Genomic DNA, 22,160 nt, shown 5'->3' on the forward strand with positions numbered 1-22,160 from the left:
GTTTTGTAATATAAATAATATAGATGTACATAAATACCTTGTTTTTAAAACTGTCTGAATATTTGTTAATTTTGTTTGTTTTTTAAGTTAGTCTTCTTTGTTTATTCTCAAATGTAATTTAAAAAAACTAAATTGTTAAGTTTCCTCGGCACGGGAAACCCCAGTGAGGTCACATTATTTTTATTATTAATTATAGTTTGTAAGCGAAAAATATGAATAAATAAATAAAAATAAAATTGCCATTCACCATCTTTGAAAAAGTTCAAAAGGTTTGTTCTATAAGAACAATACCCTACACTAAATATATCAGATTCGTGGGAATAACTATTGCCGAGTTCATAAAGTCTATTTAATACGGCATTACAAGTATACACTGTCCGTGAAATGTTGCCACAAATTGTATTGTATCTCTTTCAACTTATTTTTAAATGTACCTACACCAAAGATAATATTTAGTTTAATATAAATTATCCTTACACTGTATTATATTAACCTGTCTAAAGATGCCGATTAGAGGGTGAAAGCGCTAATTGGTCAAAGAAATAGTGGAAGTGTACCGAGTATTTTTAATTAATAACTTAAATGTAAATATAAGTTATTACATCTTTTGTATATTGTGTTAATTTTCATTTTAATTTCCAGCTCCGAACACGACGAGTATGATGAGACTGGATCGGAAAGAATGGTGCCTTTGGATGAGGATGAGGAGCAATTGGACGAGGAGGGAATGGAAGACCATGAAAATAATGATGACCAAGGTAATGCGAACATCCATTAAAAAATTCCTTGTACTTCTAAACTCTCAAATTTTATATGAACCCCTTTTGATCTGTTGTTTGCAAAAAATCTCATCTACCTAAATATTAAAAATTTTACGCCATTTGTAAATAGGGAAATATCACATATTACGAATACTGATAAAAATATAAGAAATGGATTTAGAATAATTAGTTGTACTTTCAAAATCAATGTGGATATTGTAGAGAAACGTTTTCATTCATAACTTTAAAAAAATAATTATTTTAAAATATGCCCCTACAAGACGCGACATGTTCAGAATTGTGACGTTAGAATTCGTGACGATGTTTTATTTCAACTGTCACAAAGTTTTAAATTTAGGCGAATCGTGACGTATTAGTGGCGTGGTGTAAAAATACTTTTTATGCTACTAATAAGTAGCAGAAAAAAATATTTTTTATTTGATAGTATTTCATGATATTATTTATTTAAAATTGTAAAAAAAAGTGATATTTCCCTATTATGGGATGTAAAATTGACAAGTTGACTTCATTTCGTCGACGATTCAATTTTCCACTATGAACTTTTAGAATTTTTAATTGATGTTATAATGAATTAAAAAATCTTTGAGGTTTCGTTTTCAAAACTGAATTATAAAATTACGTAGGCATGCGTTTATCAAATGTTAATTTTCCCACAACTATGCCATTCATTTCAGCCAATGACGTATACTTGAACAGGCACAATACTAGAAAATACACTTGAAAAAAAGGCATTTCAAGTGCTTTTATTTTAGACGTAATGATATTCCATCGTATGTTATAAATACTTTCATTTTTATTTTTTTATTATTTGATAAAAGACTATCAATTCATTCATTATTCCCTTTCCGCACCTATCGGTGCATAGGGGACTGCATTCGTAAACCAATTGCACCCTATCTTGATAATTTTTGTTACATGAAAGTAAGATGATCAGTCTTACGGTTCAGGTGCCAGTCAAGGGGACTATGAAATATTCTAGTGTAAAAATACAATTTTAAATCAACAATGTCGGGAATCAAACCTGAGACCTTTTGCATGATACGCAAACGCGCTGACCACGAGGTTGACTAAAACCAACCCAATTTTTTCTTTTAAATATTTTTTTATACCATATTATCAGCGCTGTGATTTTTTTAAGTTTTGAAATTGCGCCTATTCAGATAAATCAGAACTCACCGAAAGTTCTATTCGGTGAGATCTGCTGATTGGTGAATTGGCTTCCCGTGAATCAGAAATCTATCTTACAAATTTATATGTGATTGATTTGGAAGAACTAGTGACGTCACTCAAAGTAGTTCGTTTTTGTTATTATTTTTCATACATTTTCAATTAACTTCACTAAACTAGCTCTTATTTTTACCGCGTGTAAGAAATCATTTTTTGATTTCCCGTAGCACTGAACTTCCTCGTTATACTCCAATTGTTGGCCTCGTGATGTAATGATCGGCGCGTTTGCCTACGGTTAAAGAGATCTCGGGTTCGATTCCTGACATCGTTGATATGAAATTTTATTTAAAATTGTGTTTTTACACTAGAATATTTCATAGTCCCTGGACTGGACCTGAAGCGCAAGACTGATAATTTTACCTTCATAGTACAAAAATAATTAAGATACACTGCGATTGTTGTACCAATGCACTGCCCTATGCACCTAGATGCGGAAAGGGAATGATGATGATAATTGGTTATTTGAAGTCCTAAAAGAAAAAAGTTGTAGGACTTTTACAAGTTAGGGTGATGATATCGAGCCATAATCGGCAGAACAACGTAAGCGACAAATTGTGAATTGTGCTGGAGAAGGTTTTTTTAATATTATTTATAAATATTATTTATCTTTTTTGGGTAATACCGTGTATGTTGGATTTGATCCGACGTTTCGGCTACCATTGCAGGAGCCATCTTCAGGGAAAACTGTGTGTTTTATCTTCGCACCTATTTAAGGTTTTTTTAATTCGGTAAATGGGATTTATAGACCTATGATGTTTTTAACACTTGTGCAGGGGGGAATAAGGAACACTTTTAGTTAAAAAAACGCAATTTGCCAAAAATGTCGCTTACGTTGTTCTGCCGATTATGGCTCGATATGAATAGTTGTATGTGTATCTGAATCTCCTTTTTCAGATTGTTGAGAGCAATGCTATATTAGATATATCATAGATATAACTAGTATAGAAATAATGTGTCTGTTTATTATACGTCTGTCATTTTGTAAAAAATCATAAGATAAATGTTAATAACATAAACATGGCTGGAAAAATAAAACATGTTGTGATTATCAAAAATATGCTATTATTTGCTGATGACAAGGAGCTAGGTTGGTAGACCTGAAACCGTTGTACATAATTTAATAATTCAGTGGTGTAAGTAAAAGGAATTTATTTTTAAGGAAGGATGTTTGAATCCAAGAGTAATAAAATCCATAATGCCCCACATTGGGCGCCATTTGTTACATTTAAAAGTTTGAGGACATGTATTAAAAAATAGAAGAACAATTTAGTCAGATGGATCTCACGTACATCAACAAAGGTTTTCGCTCTTTTACTTCAGAAAAGTCAACAGTGAAACCACTCCCTCCACATATCTGAAATTCGTTTTTAAGACCAAGGATTTTCCTATCGGTTTCGCTCATACATTAATTTTTCATATTGTTAACTGCAGTTTTCATTAAATTGAACTCTGCAGCTTTCGTTGCCCCTTTCACTGTGAGCTTGACAAATTATACGGAGTCGTTATGTCGGATATTGTCACTTTTCTTTATGACCAAATTGCAATTACTCAAGCAGTAGCAAAAAATGGTTATTCACTTGTATAATTTAGTTAAAAAAATCTGTAATGTTTGATTATGTCTAAATGCTTGCAGACTGGCTGGATTTCCTCCCTAGGGAGCTGTTCATATTTAAATTTATTTCAACAGAGAGTTCAAACATGGGCAGAATGGTGAATGTTACACAGTGTGTAAAGTGGCCACTTAAACCAGCCAATGACAGGTCATAAGCCCTGTAAATGCCTAGACTTCCAAATTTCTTCACGAAAACTCTTTCCCTCTCTGTTGAAATAAATTTAAATATGAACAGCTCCCTAGGGAGGAAATCCAGCCAGTCTGCAAGCATTTGGACATAATCAAACATTGTTGAATTACTACCTGGTAAAAGAAGAAGTATAAAAATTGGAAAATTGTTTCCAGGCGTTGCCTAGTAGGTGATTTGGTTCAGCCGGATGAATCTCACCCACGTGATAAAGGTTTCAGCTCTTTCACTTCACAAAAGTCAACAGATGGAAGAGTTGAGGAAATGTGGATGTTCAAACATGGGCAGAATGGTGAATGTTACACAGTGTGTAAAGTGGCCACTTAAACCAGCCAATGACAGGTCATAAGCCCTGTAAATGCCTAGACTTCCAAATTTCTTCACGAAAACTCTTTCCCTCTCTGTTGAAATAAATTTAAATATGAACAGCTCCCTAGAGAGGAAATCCAGCCAGTCTGCAAGCATTTGGACATAATCAAACATTGTTGAATTACTACCTGGTAAAAGAAGAAGTATAAAAATTGGAAAATTGATTCCAGGCGTTGCCTAGTAGGTGATTTGGTTCAGCCGGATGGATCTCACCCACGTGATAAAGGTTTCAGCTCTTTCACTTCACAAAAGTCAACAGATGGAAGAGTTGAGGAAATGTGGATGTTCAAACATGGGCAGAATGGTGAATGTTACACAGTGTGTAAAGTGGCCACTTAAACCAGCCAATGACAGGTCATAAGCCCTGTAAATGCCTAGACTTCCAAATTTCTTCACGAAAACTCTTTCCCTCTCTGTTGAAATAAATTTTAAAAAATCTGTTGCCGGAATTAGATCATTATCATTATTTTGAAGAATTGTGCAAATTTATAACCTTAATTGAATATACAAAAGTTAACAGATGTAAAAAATAAGGAAATGTGAATGTTCAAACATAGGCAAAATGGTAAATGTTACACGAGTGTTAAGTGGCCACAAAAACCAGACAATGACGTGCTTGTAACCTTGTAAGTGCCTAGACTTCCATATTCTCTTCTTTAAAATGTTTTCTTCTACATGTGGCATAATTATCCGGAGAAATATATTGTCTATGTAAGTTTAACACAGCGGATAAATCATTTAATGTTCAGGTGGGACAAACACCGTGTGATTTTGTAAAAAAAATATTTAAAAAAAATACAGTTTCTTATATTGTAACGTTGTAAAAAACAAGTCCAACGTACCCCGTTTTGAAAGCATTTTAGTACAGGATTATAATTCTAAGTTGCCTGATTTAGCGCCATCTGACGGCCGCGGTAGTAACTCATCCATACGATATCCGTGCATTAGAAGTAGATTTCTTTCCATTTGAAAACTCGATACGAAGAGTCCATTTATCGCGCAAAGACTCAAAGAGAGGCGATCGCACATTTCAAAAATGTAGTCCTTCAAGAAAGGGAACGTTCAACTTAACGTAAGCCTATTTGTTTTAAAGTTATTACCAAAATTCTTGTAGAGAGAGATATCATATGGATGAGTGACTACCGCGGCCGCCAGATGGCGCTAAATCAGGCAATTTAGAATTATAATCCAGTACTAAAATGCTTTCAAAACGGGGTACGTTGGACTTGTTTTTTACAACGTTACAATATGTCGTTGATTTATATTAGAATATCTATTTTTACTATCGTTTGCGTTCAAACGAAGTTATTTGTGGCACTAAATCTGGCAGTTACGTATGCCATATTGCAGTATTGCCCTAACGCACATCAAGTATGTTTCATCCACTGTTTTGGATTGAGAGATATATGTCGGCATTGCTTTACTTCTTTAGTAGGGAGGATTCATTCGCAGTATCTAATTTTATCTAATACTAGCGGTCTATTGGTCAATTTTGAAATTCAAATAGACCAATAATTGCGGCTTGTCCCACTCAATCGAAAATGCTAAAAATTTGGAATTTTTTGGCTCATGCTCTGTATTGAACTAACATAGACGTTATACTGTTACGGATTTACACCACGCAACTTTGATTCAAACATCCTTGATATGTTTTGCTATTGTGTTGACAATTTCGAATTAGCTATTAGGATCAATTATAAATTTTAGTCTTAGGATGTTTTTATACACCATGAAAACAAAAATGTAAGTATCTGATTTGTACCGTTTGTGATAGAGCCAAAGTCGAAAAAGTCATCTGCCCGCCCGAGGCGTCTGTCTGACGTGGAAATTAAAAATGCCAAGAAACCCATTCCGGAAGGGAGTTCGTTCTTTATGTTCTCCAACACAAACAGGTACCACCCAATGGCGAATTCAGCCAGGGAATCTCACAAAAATGTATCTAGGAACACTTAGAAGTTTCAAGCCAAAAGTGCAAAAATATATACACTTTGGTAGATTTATCGCTAAAAACAATATCTTCTAGCCAACCAAAAAATAGGCTGGTAAAAATTCGGTCAGAATTTATACTTTAAAAAAATATATATAATATGGCAAAAAGAGCTTTTAAATTTTAAATAGGTGTAGGCGTAGATTTTTACGGTCACTGATCAGTGATCCCTCGTTTAAATTGGATTCATTTCGACGTTTCGGCAACCATTGCAGAAGTCATCTTCAGGGTAAATTGGTGACGGCTTGCCCACCACATATGGCACACCACATCTGAGGACATAAACCTCCTTGGCTGTGCCAACATACACAGAAAGTTTACTCGTTGTCATACGAGCAAAGCTGCCCGAAGGAGCTCTCTATAATCTGGTGGCCTTAGCATATTTTTGCTGAAAGAAAGTAATCCAAAAGTACATAATATGTACTTCATTTGATTGAAAAAAGAAGGAAGTGAATACTTTACTGACTGGGATTAAATTGATTGGACATGATCAATTCGCCGAAATGATTACAAAACTTTTTAAATGCCTTGAAATTTTTTCGGAAGCCACCAGATCTGTATATCCGACAGAACCTATAACAGGGCCACAAATAGAAGCGAGAAGCTCCGTTTGGTTATCATAGAGAGGAGGAAAGGGAAAAGACCACAGAATGTGTTCAGAAGATTGGTTAGGATATCTGCAGCAACACGAAGGAGGGTAAACTGTGACAAGAAATTTTTGATGAAAATACTTTTGTTACGTACATTATATTTTCACCCTATATCAGGTGAAGTGAACCAACTGACTGACTCTGTAAGTTTTTTGCTTAATTTTTGGTGGGTCATTTTGATCTTCCTTTATGTCTCAAAATACCTCTTCTACTACATGGAGCGGGCTGCTCTCGGGTTGCAAGTTGAAGATCAGGCTAGATGTTAACTCTTAGGAGTTCACATGCTAAAGAGATCGATTCTCATGCGTTCCTTTTATATATGAACTATGAAAATGCACGAGGTACCTAAACACTTCAAAATGTGTAACAGTATTAATTGGGTTACCAGTATCACTACATTGCAACTCAATTGATATAAATGAAATAATTAAGTACTTGACAGAGATCCTAACTGACAGAATCTCTATCAAGCCTTTTTAAATTTGTTTTCATAGTATTAATTAACGTGGATGTTTTGCAATACACAAAGAACCAGTAAATGGTTTTTGTATTGATTACAGAAATGTAATATAAAAAATGATTTTACTTCTCTTTTGAAATGTCAGTTCACTTCACCTGCATTGGGCTCATTTGATGATCGGGTAAAGAGTTTAGGAGACAGGAAGAGGATCCAGGAAAAAAAATGAACAAAAGCAAAAGGCGTTTTAGGGTTCCGACGATATATGGTTTAAGCATTTCTTAAAAGTGGCCAAGAAAGGTGCATTAAAAAACTCATCAAGGGATTGCGTTCAATGTGGTTAGCTCTTTAAATATGGATAACTATCGATGGCTTGGTCCAGCATTTCTTTCTTGTCCTATTAATCAATGTGCTCCGCCTCTGACCTGTTTTGAAGTGAATGCAAACAAGTTTTTGTATCTTCTTTTGCGACGTAGTCTCCCTGGATTTGCATACCAGAGATGCTTTAACATTTCTATAGCTTTAACACTAGTGTTAGCAAAAAACTCATAACTTTGTCACAGCCATTTTGATTCCAAGTAATGGTTAATAAACTGCTATTAAAAACAGTCTTAACAATAATTATCGTAGTGATTACCTGGATACATTTGTTGTGATTTTCCCTATGGGATGGTTGCTAGAGATTTTTTCTCTGGTTTACCTAATTATTGACTATGGATTTAGTTTATTTGGCTAATCAATGTATTAACATGTGAAGCCATAATGTGACAGTCCTATTTTTTCTCTGCTTAATTTTTTTTTTAATGTCAGTTTTATTATAATTATTATTGTAATTACGATTCTGCAGCATTTTTTTCAATTATTTGCGCATTACGGCACTTGACTAATATTCTATTATTATTGTGATCGTCTTTTTATCAAAATTATCTACATGTTTTATTTATTATTTGTTTATATTTTTATGGTCAATAATATTTTGGAATTTTTTGAAAACATTGGCGAACAACTGAAAACAAAAGCATGAAAATTAAGACATTTCTGTGTTACTCAAATGCCTTAAATTTCTCCCTAAATTTATTATTTATTAAGATCTCTTACAATACAGCTAAAATACAAAAAAATTAAATGCAGTCATTTTGGGTAGTAAATGTTGAATCACTTCATTTATATTATTTGCTGTTCTTTATAATTCAATTTTTCTTCTTAGGTCTCCAGTTTTTTTTTACATTTAACAAGAGGAAACACCCTCATTAAAACATATTTTAACCTTAAAATACAATTCAAAAACATTGTCAATAACTTTTCTGAAGTCAGTTTTTATGTTTTTGACTGCACCAATGTTCTCATTTGAGAACAGAAGTAATCAACCTATTTAAAATAACACCTTGATTATTTTTATCATATTATAACCGTAGTTCAACCAAAAATGTTTGGGAAAAATGCAGGGGTTGTGGTCCCGTGGCTAGTGTTGCGGACTCACGGATCAGAGGTCCTAGGTTCGAACCTCTACCTCAACTTGATTCCCATTTTCTAATAGTGAATTTTTACAACTCGTTGAAAATGGCCCCAAAATCGAAATATTGGTTAAATAGTGTGAACGCAAATATTTCCTTTTTTAAAAATAAATAAAAAAAATTTTTTTTAAATATATTGGGTGTTAACATAAGTTGTGTCTGTTTTTTTTCCAAATGAAGAGAACAAGATGACATAAAAAAATTACGACAAATGAGTTAATAATGTTTTTTCCTTCATTATTTACAACTTGTCAATGTTCTACAAATTTTTAAATGCCTCTGCAATAAAAACCATCCAGTCCTGACTACAGGAATTCGTCCCGTCATGTTCAAATTCGGCGTTATTATTAAAGGAAACGCCGCCCAAATTCGGAAGCAACCAGAAAAGGTTCAAATCTGACGGCGCGAGGTCAGGGGTGCTATTCTGAACCGCTCTCGTGGCCGTAGAAAACACTTTTATTTCGTGTTACATACAAAATACGAGAGATAAAAGTGTTTTCTACGGCTGCGAGAGCGTTTGCAATATCACCCCTGGAGAATAAAGGTGCGACAGGGCTTCCCAACCAAGTGTTCAAATACGAACAGAAGGAAATGTCATTATTGAGGAAAAATTGCTCGGCGGAACAAATTTTTCGTAACTTTGAATACGTAGATATGCGTACCGAGGGGTACTAGACCCGCCGATACATACCGATGTACCTACCTCAAAACATAAAGGGGGGGGGGTCGGTAGTGTATCTTCATAATCACTCGGGAGAATTTATCTTGATATATACTGTCATAGTGAAGGTATAACGTCCTTTACTTCCCATTTAAACGCAGCACAGGTGATTTAAAAAAAAAACTTTATTTTAAAATCACTTTTTTTTCCATCTTTATATTTGTTTTAAGTTTGATAGATGTCGGCCTCGCGGTGTAGTGGTCAGCGCATTTGCCCACCATGCAGGTTGTCTTGAGTTCGATTCTCGACATGGTTGACATGAAATATTAACTTAAAACGGTATTTTTACACTAAAATATTTCCTAGTCCCTGTACTGGCGCCTGAAGCGTAATACTGATCATCTTACCTTCTTGTAACAAAAATGATCAAGATACGCTGCGGTCGGTGTGCTAATGCAGTGCCCTGTGCACCATTAGGTGCGCAAAGGGAATGACGATGATAATGTTACTTATTTATATCAATTGTCCAATGCTTACCATGTCGAGGCATTAGAAAAAAATAAACACATTTACCTGGCATTAAATAAAGTACATCGGGCTCGAGAAAGAGACTGCCGGCCCTAATCAGCTCACTTCGACTTAGTAAAGCGTCGTCTTTGTCATTCAACCATGTTACAGATACCGACAGAGACGACGCTCTACAAGTCGGCAGTCTCCTTCTTCAGCTTCTGTAATTAGTTTTCAGTTCAATGTTTTATTGATTTCAAATGCTACCCAAAATGACTGTATCTTTTTAGTATTAAATGATGGTTGAAAACAGATTGGTCCATCGATTTGGCGACATTATAATAATATTCATCCAACCAAATGTCGGCTGTTGTGCTGTCCATATTATTATCAACTAACTTCGCTTGGGTGCTTTTGTCCTAACTCTGTTCCGTCCCCGATTGGCCGGTCCGTCGGCCAATAGAAGCGGACGATATCGGTGAAGCAGAACCCAAAGTGTCCGCGAGGCCGCGGCGTGTTTCGGAAGTCAACATGGCTAATCAGAAACAACCGATCACCCCCGCCAGTTCTTTCTTCGTTTTTTCTCCGACGAACAGGTCTCGTTCAAGTTTGTGTAATACGAAATGTAAACAACCCCTAGAACTCCAGTAGATATTCGTCTAAAAACCCTTTCCATCGATGTTTTGTGTTTTGATTGGTGTTTTGTTTGACTGTTGCATTTTGCCGAGACAATTTTAGGACCTGTTTGGATTTTGCAATACAGAATTTAACAAAGTAGGGGACATCCTCAGACTAATAATTCTCTAGAGAAGCCCTTAAGCTTTTTTGCAAAGAACAAAAGCGTTCCAAATATTTGGTTTGGTTTCAGTTTCAGGTTTTTAGCATAAAATTTAGAATAGTCCAGAAGGTGCGTAGAATCATATTTTAATACATTAGACTGTGTCCAAAAATCCCCCCACTCTGCGCTTCGTAATATTGCCAGATCGCGAAAAATATAATCATAACACAATTGTAATATAGTTATATTAAAAAAATATTTAAAAATGTTGATTTCTCTAAAATTTTATTGTACAATTGGCACAATATAGTAGATAAGTAAAGGGTCATTTAATAAGTGTAATTTAATTCATTCATTTGGAACTTAAAAAATAAAACAAATTTTATTTTACATAAAACGGATATTTTTATGTCATGTTCAATGTTTTAAAAATAATGTCGGTCAAATGTCCACCACGGCGTTGTTTAATCCGAGGGGTCCAATTTTCGTTTGTTCTCTTTAGATGAGTAAAGTAGCGTAAAAAAATTGACTACCCTGGCAACACTAACAAAATGTCCATTTTGTTTTCTTTGACAATCTGACAGATGGAAAAATAATTTAATTTTTAAGTAATGCATTTGCTACGTACACACGCATTTGCTACTTACACATGAAATGTGATCCCATCCTGTTTCTTTAAGATCCCAGCAGTTTTTCTACACTTTAAAACGACACAACACGGGATAGTTGAATAAAAATCGGGAGTTGCGTACCGAGCGACGTCTACAATGAAACTGATGAGTCAAAACATAAAACTACTCCTTTAAGAGTAATTAAGTCGCCTTTTTTTTGATGTGCGTATGCGGCTTCTGGACTATTCTTAATTCCATGGTTTTTAGTTTAACAAAAAACGTGTAATGGACGTAATTTTCAACGCAAGTACCTACGGCCCGTTGTATTGCTGTAATCTGTAGCCAAGTTCGTGGTCAATAATCATATAATTGTTTTTCTCCGTATGGGTGACTCTATTAGGTTATTTCTCTAAGATAATGTTAATAATTTTGCTAGTGTTAGACATAACAACCCAAAAATCGGCATTAATCCCACCTAATCTAACTTATTTGTCCATTTCCGAGCGAATTTAAAACACAGTTTTGTGTGTGAAATAAAACCAGATCTCTGGATTATTTATGTCTACGTGGGTAAAAAATTCTAAAAAAAAAAAATTAAGTAAAAATATGTCTACCATGTTTAGTGGTTGACGCATTCGCCTTCCACGCTTGAGATCCTGGGTTTGATTCCTGGCAAATATTTCTTAGGAGGGTAATTAAACAATGCAGTATTTCACTGTCTCCGGACTTGCACCAGAGGTGTAAGACTGATCATCTTACCTTCCATGTATCAAAAATGATCTGAACACGTTGCGATTGGAGTCCCAAAGCAGTGCCTTTTGATAATTAGTGATCAGAAATTAAAAAAAATATTTGTTTGAAATTTATGTGATATTTTTTTACGAAACATATTAGAAAGTGCTTTATAACATGCGAAATGAAGTTCAATCATTTTATATTTTTATTTTTTACTCATTAATTTCATTTTACTAGTGAATTATTTAACTTGTGAAATTGTTCGCGCGGATGAAGAACGCAATTCTGTGTGTGAAATAGAACCAGATTCCTGGACGAGTGTGACCCGATGACTTCTCGTGGGTAAAAATTCTGTAAAAGAAAATCGAGTGAAGAAAAGTCTGCCTCGTAGTGTAGTGGTTCGCGCGTTCGCCTACCATGCTCGAGGTCCTGGGTTCGATTCCCGAAGGGTCTTCTTGAAATATTAATTTATTAGGTGGCATAACACTGCAATATTCCGCTGTATCTGAAGCATAAGACTGATCATCTTACTTTCCTACAACAGATGATAAAGATACACTACATTTACTTTATAAATGCAGGATCAAAGGTCCGTGGTTCGAGCCTCGCTCTAACACAACTTGATTCGCATTTTCATTTCCTAAACGGTCGGTGCATTTGCCTACCATTCAAGAGGTTTCGGGTTTGATTCCTGACACGGTTGACATGAAATATTTATTTAAAAGGTGTTTTAACACTGGAATATATCGTAAACTAGCACCTGAAGCGTAAGTCTGATCATCTTACCTTTATTTGGCAAAAATCGTTACCTAAATTGTTAATTTTGCTAATTTATAAGATTTGCAACATTTCAAATAGTTCTTGGACAGATGTAAGTCACGCTTAAATGCATTGTTTGGCTTTCCTGGACATTATTCTTTAAAACATTTACTAGGTTTTGATATGTGACAGTCAAATCAAATATTTGTACTGTCATAATGTCTGAAATAATATATTTTAAATGTTTTGCAGTGTTCCACTTTATTGTCCTTAATTTAAACATCGAAAAAATCCAATTCTCCTTATTTAATACAGCAATAGAAAATGGCGTAAAAAAAAATACAGTATTAAACTACACTGCATTACGTTGTTCAATGTCATATACTTTTGATTGTTAAATGTTTGTTCTGCAATGGTTTACGTATTTTTATCTCAATGTTATATTATTTTTTGTTTATTTTTTATAATATTCCTTTTTGCCTGCGTACTATGCTTGTTTTGATGCACAGTAGTGACCTTTCCTTTTCAGCTATGCTTTATTGAGATGTGTCTTCAAATCTGTTTAATAAATACTAATAATGGGAATAATCGAATTAAAATAATCGAAATATTCGGCTATTAAAAAGATCGAGACATTTCGAAATGCTGACAATTAATCGAGTTTACTCGTACTAATCGGAAAAATAATCGAGATATCTCCAGTGGATTCATTTTTTAAATATTTTATAGTCTTTACTCAATAATTACAATATTAATACATTATAAAGAAAACAAAGTATTAAGTAAAAGTAAGCATACATATTTTTTATTTTTGCTGTTGGTTCATCTAAACTGCCTAACTAGGGATAGCTTCCCCGTTCTAAGGCAGTAAATTATGTATTTTATAATGATATTTAAAAGTATTTACAGTTTTATCATCATGTGTGCTTTTTTAGTCTTAAAGGTAAACAATGAATATCCAGAGAAAACATAAATAATACCAAAATCTCTATATCCTAAGTCCCAAGTCATTACTAGTAAAACAAGCAACCAGCTTACGTCCTTCTACATCGGACAACAAATTCTCTGATTCCCTCCTGACGACTTAAAAATGCATTTTTATGAAAATAGCTTATTGTGATAATTTCTGCATTTTTAACTTAAAAACGGCAAAAACCGGGCTCCCATTTTTTATCCTCTAAGGTACGGAATTATTTAACGAGTGCTTTTTGAAAATCTATTAATATTTCCATTGTATAATGTTGTTCGTGTGAATTTAGATGTAGCTTTAATAAAACAGAATTTCTTATTTTGCATGGTTTTACGTGTTTTTAATGTATATAATTGTGAACAGTCAATAAAACTCTTTGGGTCTACTTATAATCCTGGTATAAAGTTACGCCTAGGCGTAATTGTAGAATAAGGATGGAAAACTTTCCTTATTAATGACTGTAATAAGGATGGTATTGCCATCCTTATTCTACCACTATGCCAAGTCATAGATTTATACCAGGTTTATATAAGCCTTTTAAATAACAAAATATTTTATCACATTAATTTATTACGTTAGTATTTTTTTTACTGTTCGCTGTAAATATAGTTTTTTTGTGTTCCATTGATTGCTATGTTATATTGTGAAGCATTTTATAGCTTTTAGAATTTTTTATAATTTAGAATGAAAAATGTAAGTATTTATCTTGTTTATTTTTATACAAATGAACCCCTTGTATTTAGAATTTTGCTATAATTTATAAAGATTAAATTCTTTTTATAAAATGGTGCTGCAAATTTCTTTTAATTTTTTTTTGTAAACTGTATGTATAATGTATCTCTAAAAAGTTATATTAGAATTGTGGGACTCGCCCGGAAACCAATGCCCACTGTCGTTTGACTATCTATCGATTAAGGATAGTGAATCATGCAATTCCCTTACGTAACCAAGAAATAATCAAAACATCCAAAATATTTATTTTCTAGCGTTGATCTCAAATCAGGGCTGACAGTCAGGGAAATGTAGACGACCTCAATTCCTCATTGGGAAAAAGAGAGAATAATAGTGACGGCTACTATAAAAGCCGTAAAACCTTTACTACAAGCAGTCAGTAATAGTAGTAAAGTGGAGTTTATTAATGCGGATAGCTCTCGTTACTAATACTGTATTTTATACAACAAGTAATAAATAGGTGTCATCTCCAACTGGTATAGGAGCCCCCTTCATGAACTGGCTAAAATCCTAAACAAATATCAAAGGAATAGGTAAAGTTAAATTTACGTGCAATGTAACCCAATTTAGTTAATATAGAAATTTAAGGAAAAAGGTAAACATAAATATACGTATAATGTAACTCAATATTAGTATCGAAATATTAAGAGAATAGGTAAAGTTAAATTGATGTGCAATGTAACTCAATATAGCTAATATAGGTATAACCAGTGAATAGGTAAACTTAAATATACATATAATGTAACTCAATGTTAGCATAGAAATTTTGAGGGAATAGGTAAAGTTAAATTAACTTGCAATGTAACTCAATATAGTTAATATAGAAATATCAATGGAAAAGGTAAACTCAAATATACGTACCATAATGTAACTTAATGTCAAGGAAATAGGTAAAGTTTAATTTAAGTAAAATGTAACTCAACGGTAGTATAGAAATATCACGACAATAGGTGAAGTTAAATTTACGTACAATGTAACTCAATAAAGTTAATATGGAAATATCAAAGGAATAGGTAAAATTAAATTTATATAGATTGTAACACAACAAACTTCGTATATAACGAAAGGGATCAAGAATTAGAATCGAGCTTCATATTTAACTCAATATTCACCATATTTGAGTTGTGAGACTTTTCTAGCAGAGGTGCGATGTGTATTGTTTTGATCTAATAATCTTTTGTGTTTTAGCGCTGATTTGTAGGTTATGTTTTTAGATTTCGCGTGTTTTGTCACTGGCTCTGCAACCATTCTCTGTTTGGCAATGTCATCCTGGTCTGCATTATGTTCTCGTCCGCCATGTTGGCCGCTGAGGACCCCCTCAACGCCGCCTCTGAAAGAAATCTGGTAAGTTACATTTTAAAATCATAAACCTAATATTCATCTTACCCCGCTTGGCTATCCAATAAATGCATTGTTTTGTTTTATATCCGCAGCCATTGTGGTATTCCTGGTAATAAAAAGGTGGACGCGTTAGCTAAGACGGCGATCTATTCCGGGAATCCAGCCAATAGTAATTTACTACCACTTTATTTATATTTTTATGGGAGTTGCTTTATTATTTACCTTGCTTAAAATATACAAGTTTATATTTCAAAAGTGGATTTTTCTGCAATTAAATTTATCAAAACTGTTGGAATCAGGAGGGATATACTAATGTGGGCCAATCAGGAACTTTTCAGCATTTGCTCATGTGGAGAGGAAACCACTTAAAACTCTTCAGGAGAACCCAGCCTGTTGGCAGTTGTCAACAGGCCTTCCGTTCCACTAGAGGAGTGTTCGGCATTTTGTTCCCAACTTTGGTAGTAATTTACTCCCACTGAGTGATCATTTTATGATGAAGGAGAAGCAACTTCGCACATGACAAGAATATTGGATAGCCTTCTCCCAAGCCAAGGGAAGACATCTTTTCTAACTGAAACCGAACATACCAAGTGATTCTGAACAAGTTTGAGACATTCTCCATATGCAGAGTTGAGCACTGCTGAAATAAGATATATATTTTTTTGTTTTGTACACTATTTTGTAAAAAGGACCTTAATTGTATTGTTATGGTATTTGTTACAATCAATATAGTGTAAAAATTCCGCAAACCAAATTATTATTTTTTTTAAGCCATAACAGATTGGCATTAATAAGTATATATAACACTTAATCTAAACAGTCTTAAAATCTATTTAAATTTACAAAAGGTAAAAGGTTAAGTTTTGTAAAATTTCCATTGAAAATAAACGTAAAAATGTCATTTTTTCATAAAAAATTAAAAAAGCGCCACCTACGAATAATTAGTTTCATATTTTCGTTAAGAATCACCTTAAAGGAAAAAACCTGCTAGGCCATTATTTTAGAGGCTTGTCAGTACGTAGGAAAGACAGTATATGGAAGGACGAAGATATCAAACCCACTACTACTACTACTACTACCATCACGCCATTTCCCCGTAGGGGTAGGCAGAGAGAATGGACCGCCACACACGTCTATCCTGGCATACAATCCTAGCCTCTTCCACATTCATACATCTTGTCATACATGCCCTTCGGTTCTGTCTGCTTTTGACATGACCAGACTTAAGATTTTGGTTTATCTGATCATGCCACGTCTTCCTTGGTAGTCCTCGTCTAACGTTGCCGTTCATTTTTGCCATATACACTTGTTTTACCATTCTCTCGTCGTCCATTCGTTCTACGTGACCAAACCATCTCAGAGACCCTTTCTTAATCTTATCAATTATACTTGTCTCAGATTTACACTCTCGCCTGATTTCATCATTCGTAACCATATCAAACCCATCATGGCAAAATTCACGATTTGTCTTCAAAGATTTGGACACGCACAAAATATTGTTAGTACAAATTAATAACTAACGTGATTGTTTTTTCTATGTAGATATTGAACTACTTCGACTATTTCTTCACGACGGTGTTCACGGTAGAGCTGATGCTGAAGGTCATCTCCTACGGCTTTGTGTTCCATAAGGGAGCCTTCTGTCGCTCGGCCTTCAACTTGCTGGATCTCCTGGTGGTCTGTGTGTCTCTCATCTCCATGTTTTTCAGGTATAACAAATCGATCAAAAAACATGTTCATATATTATTCATTGATATGCTCCACCTCTGACATCGAGTTGACAAAAAAAAGAATATTGGTATTGGTAATAATGGTACATAAAAATAAATATTATTGGGAAATACTAATATCCCGCCAAGACACTTTTATCGGGACAATGCTCCAGCACATGAGGCGTTAGTGTCAAAGACTGTGCGGGACTTCAAGTTCACCTTTTAATACCCTGTTCACTGTCGTCTAATCTACAAACACCTACAAACACCCTGAAAGACAGTGCTGAAGATGAACTGTGCATTTCTGTATGAAAGTGTCCAAATTGGTGACAAGCGCGGATTTCAAGCTGCTGACAGCCAGGGAAATAGCAGACAACCTCAATTCCCCACTAGGAAGTACAGAGAAAATATAGACAATAGTTCATAAGTCAGCACTTCAGTCAGCTTCAGTCGGACAGTCAGTATTTACTTACTTATAGGGTCCAGACTTCAAACTTTGCAACTCCAATGTGCAGCGACAGATATTGCCCGTAGTGGCCATCCTCAAATCATCCTCTTCACAAGTCAGCTGCATTTGCGGACACCGCAGCAGTGTTGAGGATTGTCCTGCACCTCTCCACAATCATCTACCTTCAAAAAACCTCACATCTGTTGGTTATATTTGCACCTATAGTCTTGAAAATATATCATGATTAGAATGACAGTTGTCAGCAAAAGTGAGGACATAACTTTGTAGTAACGTCTAAGGAGTGATTTATATTGACACACGAAAAATCATTCGTATCTGGCATGTTAATTTATTTTTTTAAAACAATGCTTGACATATTAATCAACACGATTATATAAAATAAGCTTTGAAATTTAAAAAAACTAAAATAAACCTAATTATAAATGAATTTCGGAAGAACGAATTTCAGAAGAAAGGTAACATAATTTTGCAAACATGTTAGAGATGAGACAAATTGATCAATGTAAATCGATTGAATAAAAAATAATTAATTTGTCGTTGTTCATGAAAAAAAGTATTAAATGTCTTCTTTTTAGTAAATAATTGTCTTAAACACACTATAATAGGCTAGTTTTTGCGTTTTTATATCAATTTTCGGAAACAGAGTCTCATGTGTGCATGAAAAAACTGATAAAATCAATTAAATCGGTACATGATCAGTGATCAATAATTTCCCATCGCTAGCGACATTAGTTTGGCAGCTGTCATTTTAATCAAGCTATATTTTAAGGGCTATAGTCACCCCTACCCTCAGTCTGTTGCGAGCTTTCCAGGTAGGGAAGTTAAAACTGTGGGCGGTGTTTATACTTTCGGATGGCAGTATCCAGAGCCTATCGCCGAGTTCCGATCTCCACAGATCCTCTCTGCGTTTTTCTGCAGAGGTCAGTTGTGACTTTGACAGTCAGTTACGATATATAGTTCAGTGTTCAGTTACTCTATCAGTTAAAAGCTCAGTCAGTAACAAGTACTTCGCCTCATCTCTCTTTTTGTAGTTCTAAGATATTTTAAGTGTAAATGTTTATATTGTTCCTGAAATGTTAAATGACAGAATTTCGGATAGTTGAAAATACGTATTAAAAGTTTTTCTGCTTCTTTATTTTAAGATAAACAAATTAAAAATTGTTACACGTTTAATTACAAAATTACTGCTTGTTAAAAAGTAGGCTTAAGCCTAAGGTCAGGACTTAGGGATTTTTAAAAGTATTTAAAGGACTAGGGGATTTTTTCACATAAAAAAGACTCTTGGACTAAGAGATTTTTAGGACTTAGGGATTTTTCGAAATTGAAATAATAATTTTTAAACCATTTTTCAAGTACAAAATTTGAAATGGCTATTCTTTAATGAAAAATTAATTAGGTAAATGTATAGTTCACAAAATGGTCCACAGCTCAAAACCGATAAAATTGGACTTAGGCATTTTTTTAAATTGGGCATCCACTTATATCTATTATGAAGAAATGTTTTATCCATTGTTAAAAGGACTTAATACGCCCGTAAATAAATAAATAATAAGGATGATATTTTTTAACTATGAAATATTTTTATCAAAAAACTGTTATTTAAACTTTTATTTATTATTTATGACAGAATACATCTTTTTACACACATTACATTGCATCGCATATTTTATTTGTACAAAATATTCCCAATCAGCAAAAGTGTAGGTGTGAGGGAATATAATATATTATGACACAATAGTTTTAATAAAAATTCGATAAAATAACATTAAATATCACTCGTCATATGAGCTGTAAGAACCGTTTGTTTTTTTTTTTTTAATTTTGTTATTAATTATTGAAGATTATTTTGTTATGATTTTAAACAAAGTAAACATTTATTTATATTTTAACATGGAAAAGCTCAATGTTAGTGCTTTAAATGTATTCATTTTATCATCTTTTCAGTTCTGGTGCGATATCTGTGGTGAAAATTCTCAGAGTATTGCGAGTTCTCAGACCTTTGAGAGCCATCAATAGAGCCAAGGGTCTTAAGGTCTGTATTAAAACAATTATTATTATGTTTGTTTAAAGCAATTAATTTAAAAAGAGGTATTATTAGTTTATACGCAACATTCTCAAAGTAATTTTTTTTTTAATTCACACATTTTTTGCTACTAAATCTATCCGATTTTTCATATTTTTTTACTTATTAATTTAATTTAATTAATGAATTATTTAACTAGTTAAATTGTCCGCACGGATGAAGAACGCAATCCTGTGTGTGAAATAGAACCAGATTCCTGGACGGGTGTAACCCGATGACTTCTCTTAGGTAAAAATTCTGAAAAATAAAATTCAGTGAAGAAAAGTCTGCCTCGTAATGTAGTGGTTCGCGCGTTTGCCTACCATGCTCGAGGTCCTGGGTTCAATTCCCGGGAGTTTCTACTTAAAATATTAGTTTATAAAGTGGCATTACACCGCTGTATCTGGATTAACACCTGAAGCACAAGACTGATCACCTTACTTTCTTACAACATATGATAAAGATACACTGCATTTACTTTATAAATACAGGATCAAAGGTTCCAAGTTTGAACCCCGCTCAAACACAATTTGAATCATATTTTCATTTTCTAAATGGTGAGGGCATTTGCCTACAATTCAAGAGGTCTCGGGTTCGATTCCTGACACGATTGACATGAAATATTTATTGAAAATGCGTTTAACACTGGAATATTTAATAGACTGGCACCTGAAGCGTAAGTCTGATCATCTTACCTTCATGTAATAAAAATGATCGATACACGCTGCGGTTGGTGAACCAAGGCAGTGCCCTATGCCCCTTTAGATGCGGAAAGGGAACTATGAATTATTTACAACCTGTTGAAAATGACACCAAAATTGAAACGTTTGGGTAAATCAGCAAAAATAATTTATTTTTATTTAAAACAAATAAAATTTAATTGCATTGGAACCTCTCTTTATACGGTGTTGAAATAACATAGTCCATTTTTTTTACTTCTATTGAAAAATGCATAATAATATAACAATGAGAAAGTTCATTGTTTTTTTTTCATTTTTTATTTGTTAAAAGACTATTAAACTAAGCCAAATAAAAAAAAAATTTACTCATTGTTTTATCAGCACTATGATTTTTTAAAGTTTTGTATTCCTGAAATAATTCTGCGTGTGACGTCAGAGATTGTTCTCTGTTAGTTCTTCCTATTGGTTTATTTACGGTAAGCCAACCGGATATCCTTCCCAACTCTCGCATCATTGGTTGGTTCATATAAACCAGTGACGTCAATCAAAGTAGTGAGTTTTTATTATTTTTTTCGTACATTTTCAAGAAACTTTGCCTTACAATTTACTGCTCTTATTTTTACACGGAGTACCGTGTAAAAAAGTACAGTAGTGAGGAACGTATCGCCGCGTAAAAAGAGGTTCCTGTGTACATACAATAATCGGCCACCACTCAACTTCTTCGTGTATTTTGTTATCATAATGTTTTAATTTCATTTCTGTTATCAATACAGCACGTAGTACAGTGCGTCATAGTTGCCGTAAAGACGATAGGAAACATTGTGTTGGTTACGTGCCTATTGCAGTTTATGTTCGCTGTAATGGGTGTCCAAATGTTTAAGGTAAGGGGCGCAACACTCGCGGAACCTGTTTATTTCCTGTCACCCTGTTTCCCATATTCCCGAAAATTCCGCTATTTTTGCCTAGACATGCATATAATATCGTCGGCAGTAAATGGGCTGCAAGGGACAAGGTGTAAATTGTACAATATCAAAGAGGAAGGATTTATGAAACATCGCATTTTTAATTTTTAATCATATATATGTAAACTATTGGACTCGACAGACGTTGTCCTGCCCGAACGTTGGCTAGCCTGCTATCACCTTGGAAAAATACTTTTCATTGATAAATAGGTACCTAGGTACGTGTTTATGATTGAATTCCAAAACCAAAAATAATTGATATTTAAATGATGCATTTAAGTAGGTACCTTGGTACTTGTTTATGGTTGAATTCGAAAACATAAAATAATAATTTTCAAATGTGGAATTCTTTTTGCAAATGTCAAACTCGGCTCTTCTCACCAACAGGGGAGCACT

The 22,160-nt window shown here is 33.9% G+C and overlaps 1 protein-coding gene across 2 annotated transcripts in view; it reads left to right on the forward strand.

Annotated features, from left to right (window-relative positions):
* Ca-alpha1D (Ca[2+]-channel protein alpha[[1]] subunit D) overlaps positions 1 to 22,160 on the forward strand; it is a 154,385-nt gene that overhangs the window by 30,892 nt on the left and 101,333 nt on the right. For both annotated transcript variants that reach the window (XM_088243056.1, XM_088243058.1), the window contains exons 17-22: positions 643 to 758; positions 10,417 to 10,549; positions 15,753 to 15,882; positions 17,422 to 17,588; positions 20,005 to 20,092; positions 21,576 to 21,683. In XM_088243056.1, the coding sequence (XP_088099182.1) occupies positions 643 to 758; positions 10,417 to 10,549; positions 15,753 to 15,882; positions 17,422 to 17,588; positions 20,005 to 20,092; positions 21,576 to 21,683 (742 nt within the window). The remainder of the gene's footprint in view (positions 1 to 642; positions 759 to 10,416; positions 10,550 to 15,752; positions 15,883 to 17,421; positions 17,589 to 20,004; positions 20,093 to 21,575; positions 21,684 to 22,160) is intronic.

This window comes from Micrasema longulum, unplaced genomic scaffold (assembly GCF_059751315.1).
Source record: "Micrasema longulum isolate JH-2025_06_02 unplaced genomic scaffold, ASM5975131v1 h1tg000184l, whole genome shotgun sequence".
NCBI classification, from domain to species: Eukaryota; Metazoa; Arthropoda; class Insecta; order Trichoptera; family Brachycentridae; genus Micrasema; species Micrasema longulum.